Here is a 16,441-nt window from a genome sequence, read left to right on the forward strand (position 1 = left end):
CAAAGTACGTGCATTGTCTATGGTTTCCACTCGCATGCATTTCTCAATATACCTAATTAATAGTCTGTGGCAGTCGTCAAACGTCATTTTTTCGCCGATTCTGTTATCTCTTGATTATCTCATAACATTAGTTAGTCTGTTGTTATTTGTTTTCATGACGATTTTTACGAATAATCTTATATAGCAATATTGAGCCTTGATTTAAAAATTTTAATGATTTAAATCAAAAGTTTATTTAATTCGCGCCATTCCTGTATTTAAAAATAGTAAATTGTAAACATTACAATGTTCAAAATTAATGGGATGATATATTATCATATCGAAATGTAAACCATGAAGAGGATAAATAAAATCACTTCATATTTTAAAGTAACGTATAATGCTATGAGTAACAACAAGGAGAACGTTACAAAATCAGGAATGGCAGAAGAAATAAATTTTCAGGAGAGTGATACGGATTATGACAGCGACTGCTTTATTATCGATGATGATTTGCCAGAAAATAAAGAGTGTTCTAAAGCCCTCATAAACGATGATGCATCTAACGGCAAGCAGAAAATATTAAAGAAAACAAATACTAAAAGTGACGACAAATCTAAGAAGAATGTTACGACCCACGAGGACGACACCGACGCACTTTTGAACGATGGACTCGATGACAAGTTTTTACAAATTCCCGATGACGAAGAAATCAAATTAGAGGAAAATTTAATCGTCCAAGGCATTGTCAAATCTGATTATGTGAAAGATTTTTTTTTACAATTGGTGAAGAATTTTTTGTCCCAACCTACTCTTTATTATTTGTTTTCTGAAGGAGAATTGAATCTGATCAAGTCGTTCGCCGACTTGAATCCGGAGCTGCAGAGTTTGTTCTCTCACTTGTACTGGCTGCAGTGGAAATGGCAACGAGCGGAAATTGTACAGAAGTACATTCACATTGCCAATTATAAATCAGAAGCGGTTAAAAATATTATTAGGGCATTGCAACACGAAGGATTTTTATTGAATGGTTTGTCTGACTTTTTTACTTTATTTTGAGTGTGTCCAAATACTTGTTCACAAAATCTGGATTATCTCCAATTACAGGAGTTATTTTCATATTATTTTTTGACATCTCATCAAAGATGAAGAAGAATATGGAAGTCTGGGCATTTAGGGGGCTGACGACCGTCATAGGCTGGTTTAAGTGATCACTTTACACACGTGTAACATTCACCAATTCTACCCATTATTGACAACCACACTAATCAAATTCTTGGAAGTTCTATATATATATGAACCAATTTAGAAACCTTGTTCTCAAATCACTAGAACTTCACTAGAGACATCTATTGGTGAGATGTAGAGATATTTTTTTATTTTCTTTTCTTTTTTATTATGAGGTCAAGAGATCTTGCATCCCTCATGTCACTGCAACCACATTAGGTATATTGTGACCTCCCTCCGTATCATAGCTCACTCTCAAGACCTACATAAGTCATGTAGCTCACGACCTTTCTAGGTGGTAAGAGCTTCACCTTCTCAGAGTCTAGTAGTGGTCCTCCGAGGATATGACTACGTTTGCGAGCGAGTGTTTTGACTCTTACATGTATTTATATATCTACTTTTTTATGTTTTAAATGTTACTTTAGTTATGTTATTTATTGTTTCGGCATTCAGTTTGTGGTAATACACGATTAAAATATAAATAAAACACTTGTTTTTTACTACTTGGGTATTATATTTTAACTACTAGTTTCCGAAGCTACAGATGTTTCCATTTACGAATATAATCTGAGTTTGTATTTAAACCCGTAAGCGGAAGCATCTATAGCTTCCGAAACTAGTCGTTAAAATACAATACTCAAGTAGTGAAAACAAGTGTTTTATTTATAATTTACATTTAGTTGGCTAGACCATGAACATAGCATGCCTCCTAAGATTGTAATTTAAGCTTGCCTCTTTTACAAGGCATCGGGTTCCCGCCGCCCAGGATGTCCACTGCTGACAATTTGTTTTCAGTTCTTGTCTGAACTTCGGGATGCAGTCCCTACCCGAAAGGATGCCAAGGAATTTCTTTTGTTTTTTATAGATGGGAGTTGTATTTATTATTTACCTTGCTTATAATGTACAAGGTTATTTTATTTATTGTTTCGGCATTAACTTTGTGGTAAGACATGTTACAATAATTAAAGAAAACACTTGGTTTTTTAACACTTGAGTTTTATTATAGACTACATGTTGAACAATGAAAGTGTTTTGGTTAACAATATAAAACGGACTTTAAATGACAAAGAACTTATTTTTACTAGATCAGATAAAGGAAATAGCATTGTCATTTTAAATCAAACTGATTACATAAAATATGTAACATTTTGTATGTTTATGTAATCAGTTTGATTTAAAATGACAATGCTATTTCCTTTATCTGATCTAGTAAAAATAAGTTCTTTATCATTTAAAGTCCGTTTTATATTGTTAACCAAAACACTTTCATTGTTCAACATGTAGTCTATAATAAAACTCAAGTGGTAAAAAACCAAGTGTTTTCTTTAATTATTATGTACAAGGTTCATAGATAATTAGTGGATTTTTGTTTCTTGCTAAAAACATATTTTATTTTAATCTGTGTTGGGAACAGGGGGATAATCTTTTTTTTTTTTAAATAAAAGAGAAGTATTTGTGTTTTTTATTATTTACAAAAATACTTCAATTTCTAACTATTTATGTGAGCCTAAGCGGCTCATTATTACAAATAGGTATCAAATTGTGGTATAGTGGGTTCGAACCGAGAAACTCTGACTCAAGAGTCCGCGACACTTACCACGGGACCACAACCCGACTCTAGTATCGGCCAATCAAGAACCTTTCAGCATTTGCTCATTCTTGGCAAATTTGCCAGGCCTTCTGTTCCACTAGAAGAGGGTTCAGCATTTTGTGTCCTAGCTTGGTTTATGGCACCAATTTCCTTCATTATTTTTATCATCTTTTTCAAGTACCTAAATGTAACACTGATTTTGCCAGAAATACTACAATTAACCGCATTATGGATACTTATAATAAAATGTTTAATGACGTAGATATATTTGGGAAAAGCACTAATTCCATAAAAAAATGACATAAGCAGGAAATTAGGTGAATGATTGATCATTGCCGTTTGTTCAACAAGCCAACTGTTTAAATAGGTACTACACACACACACAAACACACACACACACACACACACACACTCACTCACCCCAACCAACATAAGAATAGCATTATCGGAGGATTTTTTTAATTGGCCATAGTTTGGTTAATTAATGTTGTATAATATATTGTTTTGGCTGTAAAAATCCCAAATAAAATAAAATAAAATCATGTGATGCAAGGAAACTGGCAACTGACTGAAGAGCCTGAAGGCAGTTTGTAGACTCCATATGATCCACATAGGCAACGAGTATGTTTAAATGAATGCACTTTTTTTTCAGAAGACCAAATGGATATTGATGATTGGTTAAGTATTTTAAATTCTTCTAATCTTCATAAAGTCTCAAAATGTCTCAATTTAGAAAGCTTATCTTCCAAAAGTAAGGGCAATCGTAAGAAGGAACCCAAAAAGGATGAAATAATAAATGCCATTAAGGATATTTGCTCTGGTAAAACAGACATATCCAAAAAGTTTACCCAATCTAAAAATACTCCTAACAAAAACATCACAGCCAAAGACAAACTACTGAAGAAGTAAGTACATTGTAATAATATAATATGTGCACCATTTTGAGTGTGAGCAGTTTTCACAAATCTGAATTATCTCCATTGTGAACAAGTATTTGGACACACTTAAAATTTTGCCAATAAAGAATATAAATTGTATTAATAAATCATTAATTGATTAATCATTGTATTAATTAGTATTAATCAGTCTTGATAAAGAAGCGGTTAGCTTCGAAACCTGTAGATATTATAATTAAGTTTTAATAAAATATTTATAGTGATTTTAAAACAAAGTTACTTTTTAATTATAAATTGTTTATTGTAATTAAATTCTTCATTCTGTTATTTGTTGCAGATTGACTGTTATGTATGGAAGCCATTTTAAAATCACAGACACAGCAAAGGTAACGTTTGATATGTTGCACACGATCATGTATTTGGGAATAAATCCCCAGATTATCAGAGAGAAAAGGCTTGCTTTCATGTTACTCAATGTAAGGAATGGAAAACAATTTTACCCGGCCATGGAACTGGAGTGTGATTCACCGGAATGCATTTTCCCAGAAAGAATGCATTTTCTTCAGTAAGTATTTTGTATTTCATTTAAAATTGAAGCACTAACTTTGTAATTTTCCATTTTATAATTAAAATGTAACTTTGTTTTAAAATCACTATAAATATTTTATTATAACTTTATTTATTGTTTCGGCATTAACTTTGTGGTAAGACATGTTACAATGATTAAAGAAAACACTTGTTTTTTACCACTTGAGTTTTATTATAGACTACATGTTTCAGAAGTTAAACTTCCATCATTCAGGTCTGTATAATAACTAAAAAATAAAATATAAAATTGTTCTATATTATGTATTGTTGTTTTTAGTTATTATACAGACCTGAATGATGGAAGCTTAACTTCTGAAACATGTAGTCCATAATAAAACTCAAGTGGTAAAAAACAAGTGTTTTCTTTAATCATTATTATAACTTAATCAAAATGTCTACCGGTTTCGAAGCTAACCGCTTCTTTATCAATATTAATACTAAAACACTATCTACAACTAATAAATACACAAGTAAATGATTTTGCTAAAAGTCCATTATTAAATATGTTTCCAATCACTCATCACCCCTGATCTCTTTTGACTGTGACTGCCAATCAACACAAAAAAATAATGCCATTTGAGATCTACCCAAGCTTCTTTCCCTAACCGTCAAAATATTTTGAATATTGTATAGTAGATAGCTTGATAAAGAAGGGGTTAGCTTCGAAACCGGTAGATATTATAATTAAGTTATAATAAAATATTTATTGTGATTTTAAAACCAAGTTACATTTTAATTATACTGTATTCCTTAACCATATGTGTCGGTTAAATTTAGTTGATTAATATGTACATGGAACTACATCAAACAAAACCTAACACATACTTTGGTGGGGTCAATCAACTTGAGGATCAAAAAATACATATTTTGCAAATATAACTTTTGCATTCTGACATTGTGATGTCACTCCAAACAAAAATTATAGGCATTTAATTTTTACACAGAATATTGCCATCGTTATTTTGATCCAAAGAGGATTAGTGATTACAACTATGGAGTGGCAATTGCAGACGGGCCTACTTTATAGATAATTCATTTTGTCGCTACTTATATAATCTAAAAATTATAAATTTAAAAATAAACAAAAATTAAAAAAATGGAAAAAGAACTTTTGTTTATATTTTTAAAATTTCCAACTCCAGAATTCAGCATTTATAAAATAATTAATAATTAACAATAGAATTTAGTAGAATTTTCATTTCTGCGGTACCTTTCCAGCAGTGTGATTATGTCTAGCAGAAATTTATGCTGACATCAGATACCAATTGCAAATTCCAGGAATACATTTCTCAACAATGGAATAACCGACGTGACTTCACACGGCTGATGCAATATCTGCCTGTTAGGTCAGTCAAATCGGGTATCGAATAACGTCTAGCGATAACACATTGTCTGGACAGGAACAAAGAATCTGAGAGAATATATAAGGCTGAGCTACCAGAAGCTACTACCTCTCTTGCGAGTGTTTTTGCCTAGAATTTTCGCTCATGAATTACATAAAATTATAGTAACTATATACCGTAGAACGGTGCTACTTGAACCTTATTGTGTTACTTGAGCCCAGTACAAAAAAAATATTTAGATCTGTATTTGGTCTACAATAATAAATGTATCGACATGATTCATTGTTTCCCTGACAGGTGACACTTATACGTTCATTATTGTAGACTAAATACAGATTAATTTTTTTTTATACTGGGCTCAGGTAACACATCAAAGTTCAAGTAGCCCCCTTCTACGGTACAAGAAGAGTAAATCCACTCATGAGTAGGCAAAGGCTATAAAACTTAAAAAGTTGAAGCCTAAGTAGGGCCATAATGTTGCATAAACCGTAGCTAGTTTCTCTTTCAACTCTTTGTCCACCTGATCCTTCGATGTCAAGTTTGAGACATTGATCATCTACCTCTGTCCTTCTGATTCACCCATGACCACGCCTTGCGTCTCTCTCTGTGCTCTCAATCCTGTGTATTGGTCTGCAGCAACAAATGACAACTCCGCTATTACCTATGTTCCCACTGATAAGAAACAAAAATAAAAACTAAATAAATAAATAAAAACAAGAAACAGCTCCTATCCCCTCTTCAACATCCAACGTCCCAAAGACCCAACTGTAAAATTTAGAATAAGCTTCACATTTGCTAATGGTTTGCATGTAACGGCTTGGTGTTTGAAAATGATGCGGAATACATCAAAACACGTGTCGCAGTAGCTTTTAAGAAATAGTGGTATTTACCAAGTATGTAAAACTTAAATTAAAAATGACAACTCTTTCGCCATTCCGGTCTATTATGCGAAACATTCTTCAGCTCCTCATACGTTGAACAGCTCATAATTATTTAATCACAATAAACGATATATCAATCACTCATGATCTTCATCATCATCACTCACTGATACCTAAACTTCTTTTGATCAAAAGAACTTTGATTATTACGCAATAAAGGTGCACAACCTGCTTATATTGCATTACTGCGTGCAACCTTGGAGTGGCAACATGAAATACGATACTATATGCTGTGCGAAGCAAGGTTTGTTGCGTGAGTCGTGTAATGGACGGACAGAGAGTTCATTGTGTGCAGCGTTTGTTATGCGAGGCATCGCTGTATTTTTTCAGCTACCCTTCTGTTTTGACACTGCTGTTGTGGCCCACCTTCTTCTGAAATGTGTCTCATTATTATTTATTGTGACTTTTCCATCAGAGGCGTGCATTCTATATAGGTAGAAAAGCAGTGCTTACCATGGATTACTCGGGTTCCATATAGAAACACGACCAGTGCCTACTATGCCTTATCCTTACCCAACCCTAAAAAACTCTGTGTGTAACACTGTCATCCATATTGATTTTTGTTTTATTTCAGATACTTCCAAGCAAATAGCTTATTTGAGGAAATTTTAAAGTTGACGATCAATCGGATAAAGAATAATGATTTAATCATAGTAAAAACTAGACGTTGCTTCGAGCTCTATCTGGAATGCACTAAAAATACAGCAATTTCTAGCTGGTAAGTTATTTTTATTATTAAATTAAATTTCTTACAAACGAAAACAACAGGGACATTTTAATTATGTTATGAGCAGTGGCGTGTACAGAGAATTAATAAGGGTAGGTAGCAGAGGTAGGTAGTAAGGTAAGCTAGGTACTACTTAGTAAGATAGGGTAGGTACTGGTTGCGTTTCTTTGTCATGCGGTTAAGTTAGGATAGGCTCTGCTTTTCTTCTTATATGGAATGCACGCCCCTGCTTATAAGCGCAGACTAAGCTTCACATACGGTTTTTGACATCTCAATATAGATTAATAAAAATATGGAAGTCTGGGTATTTACATGGCTTTCGACCTATTATAGGCTGGTTTAAGTGAAAAGGACTTTATATACGTGTAACATTCACCATCCTCCCCATGACTGACAACCAAACTAATAAAATTTTTGGAATTCATGCATATATTATATAATTCTCATGTCACATCATGTGTGTGTTAGACAATTATATTTACTCCGCTTTCCGGCCTCTCGCTTATCGGATGGTCCCCGCCAGTCACCGCGTGGCCATACGCTGGGTAGGATATGGAATCTATGACTTACATGGTGGCGAGTTACAAGCTACGATATATAATTTTAATACAAATATGAACTGGTGTCTTTTGGTACCCGGCTTTGGATTCTGTGTAATTTTTTAATGATTAGTACGAGAAAAATTTATGAAAAATATTGATCGATTTGGCCTTTAATTTGGATAACTCCATTTTAATTTATATTTTTAATATCTATTCTACTAAATTGAATTTGTTTATTAAAAATACAAACAATTTAAATTTGTGACTCTTGTTTCGCCTCATTACTGCACATGTTATACCGGATAAGACTATTACTTATACCTAGAATTGTATAGCTATGTAAGGATAGCTCAATAGCCCATATCCATTTAATTTCAACAATGCGAAACATTTGTCACAAATTTTATTTTTATGTATTTTTAATATAAAATACAATTTAGTAGACCCTAAAATCAGTGTTTGATTTTAATGTTTAATATATCTTCTTCTTTCTCTCTCAATTTATTAATATCTATGTTGATCTGTTAAATCAGGACTACGGTCTTGTTCTTGTAATGAGAAGGTCTGACTTTCCCTACATCTCTTCAATGGACGTCCCGGTGGTCAGCGTGCTTCAGGAATCCCTTGCATAATGAGTTTAGGGATTCTTGTATGGTCCATCCTTTCGACATGATCCCCCCAATATCTTCTTCTTTGCCTGCTCCAACTCATGATGTCATTTAATATATAAATTGATGGAATATGTCCGTCAGGCGCCCCTCTCCGTGGCTGTGCCGCTTCACTCCGCAGCACCAGTACATCAAGGCGCTGGAGCTGGGGCTGGCCTGCTTCAAGGCGGGGCGCTGCGGGCCCCTGGACGAGGAGGCCCTGCGCCTGCTCATGGCGCTGCTGGACCAGACGCACTTCCGCCAGCACAAGCGCGCGCTCTGGTACTCGGAGCAGGTGCTCATCCTCGACATGCGCCTCAAAGACAAGAGACAGGTAACGGCATTGTGTTTGTACAGTAATACCCCGCTTAACACATTGTTTGCGGGAAATGCTCAAAAGCGTATTTTACATACTGTAAGCATTCTATTTGCTTACTTTTGGTATAGCGCGAGAGACGCCAAAAAACCATTGTACAGTTCGGAATTAGGTTGCTGAAAGCTCCCGCCACATTCCCAGGTCTAGTATAGAAACTCTTGGGAGTCCATTCAGACCCATCCATTCAACAAAAGTCTTTTCTTTTCTCTTTTTGAATCATATATCGGTATTAAATCAATCATGCAAAGTTTTTCACGGTCAATATAAATCATTTTTAATAAAAAGATTTCTAATGCTTTCAAAGTCCCTCAAATCACTGTCAGCGGGACATGTAATTTAATACAAACTAGTATTTAAAATTCGCCACTATATTCTAATACCCAGGGTGACAGCGGTAGGAAAGTTGGTAACCCTACTAGGGGACCCCAGCCCCAGCAGGAAACCACCCGCACCGACAGGGCAACCTCCCGCTCTCTATACTCATCCCTAAACCCAAAATCCAAATGAGAAATACCAAACAACCTAAGCTACGAAACCGACCCTGCCAAGCATTTCCTAAACCTAAAGTTCAGGTAAACCTGATGAGGCTAGTGCAAGACTTGGGACGCTAAGGGTATCGGGGAAGGGCAGGCTCTGGCCTAGTTTGTCGTTTGAAAGTATTGATATTTATATTCATAGGTATTCATATTCACAGATGTTCATATTCATAGATTGTTTACATTCAAAGAAACGTTTCATGTTCCCAGGCCGCGGAAATCCTGATCCTGGCGCTGCAGGAGCCCGGCATGTCCGAGGAGGAGAAGGCCCCCCTGAAGGCGCGCGCCCAGCGGATAGCCCGCAGCTCGGGGCTCGACCCGCAGGTGGCCGCCTTGCTGCGGGAGGCCTCCGCACTGCACCAGCCCCCCATCCCCTCCATCCAGGTGGAAGCTAGGCCCGTGCAGAAGTGAGGATTACTTTGGAGAAATAAAATGACTTTGTTTTTTTATCCACTCACATTTTTATTAAAAACCAACTAGTTTCGGCAACAACCTGTTGTTCTCTTCAGGGTCTGTTACCCTTCTTTGATTAATACTAAAAACTTGATTAAAAAGCGGGTAGCTTTGAAACTGGTAGACATTATAATTAAGTTATAATAAAATATTTATAGTGATTTGAAAACAAGTTGTATTTTGATTATAAAATGGATTTACAACATTTTGAGTGTGTCCAAATACTTGTTCACAAAATCTGGATTATCTCCAATTACAGCCCCAGTCGTCATTACGGTCGTCATTACTGTCGTCAGCCCCGTAAATGCCCAGACCTCCATATTCTTCTTCATCTTTGATGAGATGCTAAAAATAATATATAAAATGGATTTTTAATTATAAAATATTTACATTCGCATCATAACTTTCTTTACACATTCGATTCACATGCCCAAACCATTTCAACGTGTCGTAAGCCAACCGAATTGAAATGCATATGTGTGGCAAAACATTATACATACATACTGGCAAAAAACGCTTTGATAATCCCTGTTATTTAAAACTTTTAACCTGAAAAAAATACCCACTATTAAATTCAAAGTTGAATTTCCTTTTAAAACCACATAAATATGATATTTCCAACTACTTAGTGTATTTTTCCAGTTTATGGAACGTTGAAAACTTTATAATATGCATCATTAAGTCACCATATGATAGATTGAGCGTTAACATAATTTGGGCATGTAGAGTGAATAAATGATGAATGAATGGTACAGATCAAAGAAGATATGGCATTATAATGATTGTAATCCTCTCTGCCCATCCCATGGCATGTTGTAAACATGAGAACTACTAAGTCAACTTGGATTGCCTTTAGAAATATTATCTTTATTCCAGTAACGGTCCCGGTAAGAAATGCCGCTACTACTCCGATGACCACGTTACAGGAGAGAGGACATATTACTCAGTAGAGGACTATGCTCTCCTACATTATTTACTTAATTTTGAATACGATTTTGGTAAGTTGGCTTTACAATATATATCGTCTTTTTGAGACCCTTTTATTTAGATGTATGCCCAGAAAAGAGTCCCGATTAGAGCTCTGGACGGCTTAGCATTAAAAGCCTATAATGTCTCTTCTACTTTTAACCTGTCCGGGAGTATAGCCGTACATGGTCGTCCAAATTTAACTTTCCTCAAGGAGTATGGGCGTACATGGTAGCCCGCCCTTATAGCTAAAGCCCGGTGACATTTATTTATAAAACGGCACTTGTACTTTCATCTCGGCTGTCCAAACTCAAAACACAGTAAGGGACATTTTTTTTGTAGTACGTTTTTATTGCATTTTTGGACTAAGTAGATTCTACTTATTCCAAAAATGCAAAAAAAACGTACTACAAAAAAATGTCCCTTGTTGTGTTTTAAGTTTGGACTCCGCCGTTTAAGTCCGCCTCCGTAGTGTAATCTCTGCTTACCCCTGCGGCGAAACGGCGTGATGGTATTAGTAGTAGTATTCAATTAAATTTCAATTTATTTATTTATTTCAAATAATATATACATTACAAACTATAAAAAATTTAAATCGTATACATTAAAATAAAGTATATGCAAGAACTATTCGGCTGTCCAAACTCAAAACACAGTAAGGGACATTTTTTTGTAGTACGTTTTATTTTTATTTTTGGACTAAGTAAATTCTACTTAGTCCAAAAATACAAAAAAAACGTACTACAAAAAAAATGTCCCTTACTTTGTTTTAAGTTTGGACAGCCGTATTGCTAAAAGTGTAGAAGAATCCCGCTTCAGAAAACTCCTTCAGACACATGGAACAGATCAATATCCAATGAGATATTGTTAAACGTAGAAGTAGCTCTTCCTACAGGCATAACCATCGGTAGGTTGGTCCTGTGTATAGGAATGTGAAACAATCTATGTCGACGCTGTCTTAGGTAACTATCGGGAACATACAGACCAATGTTCCGGATAATTAATAGTATTACTTATTTTGTTATAGGAGACCACTGGGAAGGGCGTATAATTGTAAACCTGTTTGGTTTGCTGTTCTGGGACTGTATTTACAATCCCGTGGAAAAAGGGAAAGGGCTGTTCCTCTCTCCGTATCAGGACTCACCTCTGGATATGAATACCAAATATTTCTACGAAAATAGAAAGACGCTTTTAGACGAACGGCTACAGTACATAAGGAGCTCTAGTATGGACAATGTCATCACAAAAATGAAAACTACGCAGGACGCGAGAAAGCCTGGTATGTGATCAAATTATTTTGGCTTTAATCCACACCCGATGGTGCAATGGGCACCGCATCAAATCAATTTAATGTAAACTCGGTCATCAGTCTAATTAACATGTCGAATTTTATAACTAAACCAGCACAAACAGTTAACCAGTATAAAATCACATTTTTATAACTAAAATTTTTAGTTTGTACTAGTTAAAAGTTGCATTTATTATTTACCCTTGCTTATTATGTACAAGGTGGATCAATTAGTGGATTTTTTCATTAATTGATTCGGCAGTCACGTAAAATCTATGCATTTTTAATTTAAGTTTTACTTAGTATGTAAATACCACTATTTTCTGAAATAGTGGTTGTATGTATATACTAAGTAAAACTTAAATTAAAAATAATTGATTTTTGTATCTTCTCTCTCTCTCTGGTCTCAATCCTGCGGATTGGTCTGTAGCAACAGATGACATCTCTTTCGCCATTCTCGCCTATTTTCGGAAGTCCTCTTCAGCTCCTCATACGTCAAGCAGCCCATGTCTTTGTATAAGTCGCTTAGGTATTGGCGGCGTGGGCGTCCTCTGGCGTTTATTCCCTCGATCGTCCCCTCTATTATTTTTCTTTATCGTTTTTTCTAGGTAAGAATATGTTTTTTTTGGTTATTATCTGTGTTGGGAACAGGGGGGATAATCTAGTGTGGGTCAATCAGGAACTTCTCAGCATTTGCTCATTGCTGGAAGAAAACCACATAAAATTCTTGAGGAGAAGCTGGACTTTTGACTGTCGTCAACGAGTCTTCCATTCCACTAGAAGAGGGTTTGGCATTTTGTGTCTTAGTTTGGGTTATGGTACCAATATCCTTCACTATTTTTATCATATACATATGATACCACCTTTTGTGAGAGTTCCTTATGAGTTTGTAAATGTGAGTTTTTCGATACAAACCGTTAACCGACAACAAACCATTTACAAAATGTTAGCCGGTGTTAATTGAGACTGATGCTAATTTTAGTATGGTATTTCAGGTGAATTCTCTCTTCTTAGTGACAGTATAGAATGGGATACGATGTGCATCGTAGCGGAATGCCTGGGTCCAGAAGGCCTGTACTGCATCTGCAAAAGGTTGGCGCAGGACTATCACTACTCGCACTCCGGCTTCCCGGATCTGACCTTGTGGAACAGTCAGACCAAAAAGGTAAATATTGTTTATGCGACTGTCAGAATCGCCATTCTGTATTTCTCACTTATTTTACTTAATTTTTCTCGGCCTTTAGTGCATGTTGTTCTTCGATCCTTAGTGCATTTTGGTCATCGGGTCGCCCAAAAACGCATGTGATTAATATTTTGTTTAGTTGTCCGCCACCGTAGTGTAATGGTCAGCACGATCTGCTATCGTTCTGGAGGTCCCTGGTTCGATTCCCAGGGGGGGTCAAATAAATATAAGTGATTTTTTCACTCTAATATTTATTCAATATCACCCTGGACTGGTACCTGAAGCGGAGGGCTGATCACCTTTCCTTCTTGTGTTAACGATCAAGATAACACTGCGTTTATATAATGCAGTGCCCTATGCACCATTGGGGTGCGGATAAGGGTTTGAATTAATGAATTAGTTGTAAGTTCGTGAATAGTGCTATGCTGGTATAGTGATTGTCCCAAGAGACAGAATATTTATTTAATAAACTTGTGTGATAATAACTTATCATTATTTTATTTCCAGATAAAGTTTGTCGAAGTGAAGGGGGAAGGAGACACTCTGTCACACAAGCAAATTCAGTGGATACAATATTTAATGGAATCGAAAATAGATACAGAAGTCTGTTATGTTAGCAAAAATAATAACGCCTCGCTTCGAAGGCCAGCTGTGATCGTTAAAAATGTTAAAGCACTAACACCGACTTCGACGGGACAAAATATCACTACACCATCTCCCTCCAAAAAAATCGCCTGTGAAACTCTCAAAAATGTAACTGAAGATAAAATAATCCGCAATAATGTTATAACCAAAAAATTGCCAACAGATCAAGAAAGTTTGTCTTCTGTAAAGAAAATGTCGAAGAAAATCAATAAGAAGTTGTCACTATCAAATATCAATATCCCTAAAGACGAATGTAATAAAACCGATGATATTAATACCATATTCTCCGATGATTCTGATTGTTTTATAATGGAGGAAACGCAAAATGCAATTGAACCGGCTGCCTCGACTGACGACATGATTAACGCGACGCCTTCGGTCCAGAATTCCAATATTGCTAAAAGAAAATTTGAGTCTCCTGATTGCGAAATGCCTACTTCGGAAGATGGTACTTATTTCGCATCTCCTAGTAAATTGAGTCAGGGAGGCGTAGGATACTTGCCGTCTCCAATCAAATCATTGGGCTCTCCAACCAAATCATTCAATTCTCCAACAAAATCATTCAATTCTCCAACCAAATCATTCCATTCTCCAACCAAATCACAATTCTCTCCCAACTCTACGAGTAGCTCTCCTAATAGCACTTATAAGCGGAGAAAAGCGTCTCTTTCTCTGCTGCGCAGAAGATTGACGGATATTGACAACTAAAAAACGAAGATATAAGAAAGAAATGTAAGGCTGAACAAGGAATAATTGAAAAGATTAGGAAGAGTCCTTTACGGTGGTATGGACATGTGGAGCGAATGGATAACGAGAGAATGGCTAAGAAATTATATGTGACGAATGTGAGAGGGAAAACAGAACGAGGACGACCGAAAAAGACTTGGCACGATCAGATCAATCAGAACCTAAAATCTGGCAGTGTCACAAGTCTGCGTAATCGGAGGGCATGTATGACTAGATGTATGGATGTGAAGGTGGCGGGAGTGTATGTCAGGACAGAGGAGTGTGGCGTTCCATCCTTTCTGCCTACCCCTTCGGGAAACGGCGTGATGGTAGTAATAGTAGTAGGACAACTAAAATGCTGGCATCGATGCTTTTAGAAGCAGAACTGTACCAATACCTATGTAAATAAATTTATCAACACATTCACTACCGCATTACTTAAAATGCTGACCTCTTTCAAGTATTTTGAATACTTGAAAGTGGTCAGGTCAGGAGTCGGAATGATCGGCGGGTATGTATGAGGAGATGCATGAATTTGGAAGAGGCGAAGATTTTTTGTAAAGAGAGATTGGTATGGCATTTTATTTTCTCTGCCTACCCCTGCAGTAAGGGGCATGATGGTTTGTTAGTTAGTGCGTTATATCCTGACATTGAGTAGTGAAATTGCAGGTTGATCAATCCTGCGGTTCATGTAACAGTCCAGGATGAATAACCACTATTAAATAAATATGAGATTGAAAATATCTCAGATTTATTTGCCCCCCCTGGGAATCGAACCCGGGACCTTCAGCACGGTAGCCAAACGCGCTTACACTACGGAAGCGGATATTACACTCAATTTTTGTTTCTTGTGTGATAGTCTATTAATATTTATTTTTTTAAATAAATCACTGATGTTATTAACCATGTGTATAACAGAAAAACAAGATATATTTAGAACTTTAAGACACAATAGCATGTTTGTAAAAAAAATAAAAATTAACTTTTTTATTTATGCATTTGGTAATCAAAAATTCATATAAATTTGTAATCATAGAATAATTTTCTTGGTATATTTTTCACTCCAAGGCTTTTAATTACATATATACATATGTACTATGTTGAATCATGTGCCATTTTTTAGACTGTTTTATCTAGTTTTTTTTTCCTAAACGTTTTCTCCGCGTCGTTTTTGAACTTGTTGGTCTCTTGAATGTTGATTTTTCTATAAAATGCATGCAATAAAAAAAGCTGTTGACATATTTTTTTAAAAGAATCTCGCAGCTTCCTATGCTTACTAACATGCCAAATGTAATATCTCAAGGGTGCTTTACAATTGATGAATTTAACGTTTTTACATACGTAATAGATACGCAATCAATGTCTATAGATAATAGTAAAAATAAAAAAATCGATTTAATCTGCTAACTATGAATAGGAGATCCGGAAAAGATGGGTCTTGAGTTTAAAATCGAATCTCTGCAGAATCTGGGGGTAAGTTGTTCCATGCCTTATCACTAAAATTTGCATTGAGATATTTTGGCTCCGATAGCTGATGTGCTTCCTGATCGAAAAGTTGCCTGTCTTCCGTTAATTGTTTTAAGATAAGGGAGGTGACATATACGCCGGTGCTATTCCGTAAATTGCCCTATACACAGTCCAGCAAAGCTTGATCGTGACTTTTTCTGGACACTTCAACCAGTAAATTTCTCTTAGGTGTTCTGAGATGTCGCTCACTCCTTTCAAGAACGTCATAAATCAAAAATTGACAATTTTCAGTTGTGCACGTTTTCGGAATGCCCAGAAAA

At 35.8% G+C, this 16,441-nt stretch overlaps 1 protein-coding gene across 2 annotated transcripts; it reads left to right on the forward strand.

Annotated features, from left to right (window-relative positions):
* Positions 1 to 50: 50 nt before the first annotated feature.
* LOC148307011 (fanconi-associated nuclease 1-like) lies at positions 51 to 15,632 on the forward strand. 2 transcript variants are annotated; one of them, XM_088264081.1, is made up of 10 exons: positions 51 to 1,009; positions 3,450 to 3,702; positions 4,031 to 4,258; positions 7,140 to 7,283; positions 8,587 to 8,815; positions 9,604 to 9,800; positions 10,723 to 10,844; positions 11,840 to 12,091; positions 13,096 to 13,265; positions 13,791 to 15,632. In XM_088264081.1, exons 1-10 carry the CDS (start codon positions 334 to 336, stop codon positions 14,634 to 14,636), a joined length of 3,117 nt encoding a protein of 1,038 aa, XP_088120207.1. In that variant the 5' UTR covers positions 51 to 333; the 3' UTR covers positions 14,637 to 15,632. The 2 variants fall into 2 exon arrangements, with proteins under 2 accessions (XP_088120207.1, XP_088120208.1); XM_088264082.1 differs by having other exon boundaries at positions 69 to 1,009; positions 3,453 to 3,702; positions 13,791 to 14,781.
* The last annotated feature ends 809 nt before the right edge of the window (positions 15,633 to 16,441 follow it).

Source organism: Brachycentrus maculatus, unplaced genomic scaffold (genome assembly GCF_059751285.1).
Source record: "Brachycentrus maculatus isolate JH-2025_06_01 unplaced genomic scaffold, ASM5975128v1 h1tg000213l, whole genome shotgun sequence".
Lineage (NCBI taxonomy): Eukaryota > Metazoa > Arthropoda > Insecta > Trichoptera > Brachycentridae > Brachycentrus > Brachycentrus maculatus.

Excerpts from the sequence above, each read along its gene's own strand:
- LOC148307011 (XM_088264081.1), top strand. The coding sequence starts at position 334 with ATGAAGAGGATAAATAAAATCACTTCATATTTTAAAGTAACGTATAAT. Across the intron at positions 8,816-9,603 it reads GCCTCAAAGACAAGAGACAG|GCCGCGGAAATCCTGATCCT; the intron begins GTAACGGCATTG and ends TCATGTTCCCAG. Across the intron at positions 10,845-11,839 it reads TAATTTTGAATACGATTTTG|GAGACCACTGGGAAGGGCGT; the intron begins GTAAGTTGGCTT and ends ATTTTGTTATAG.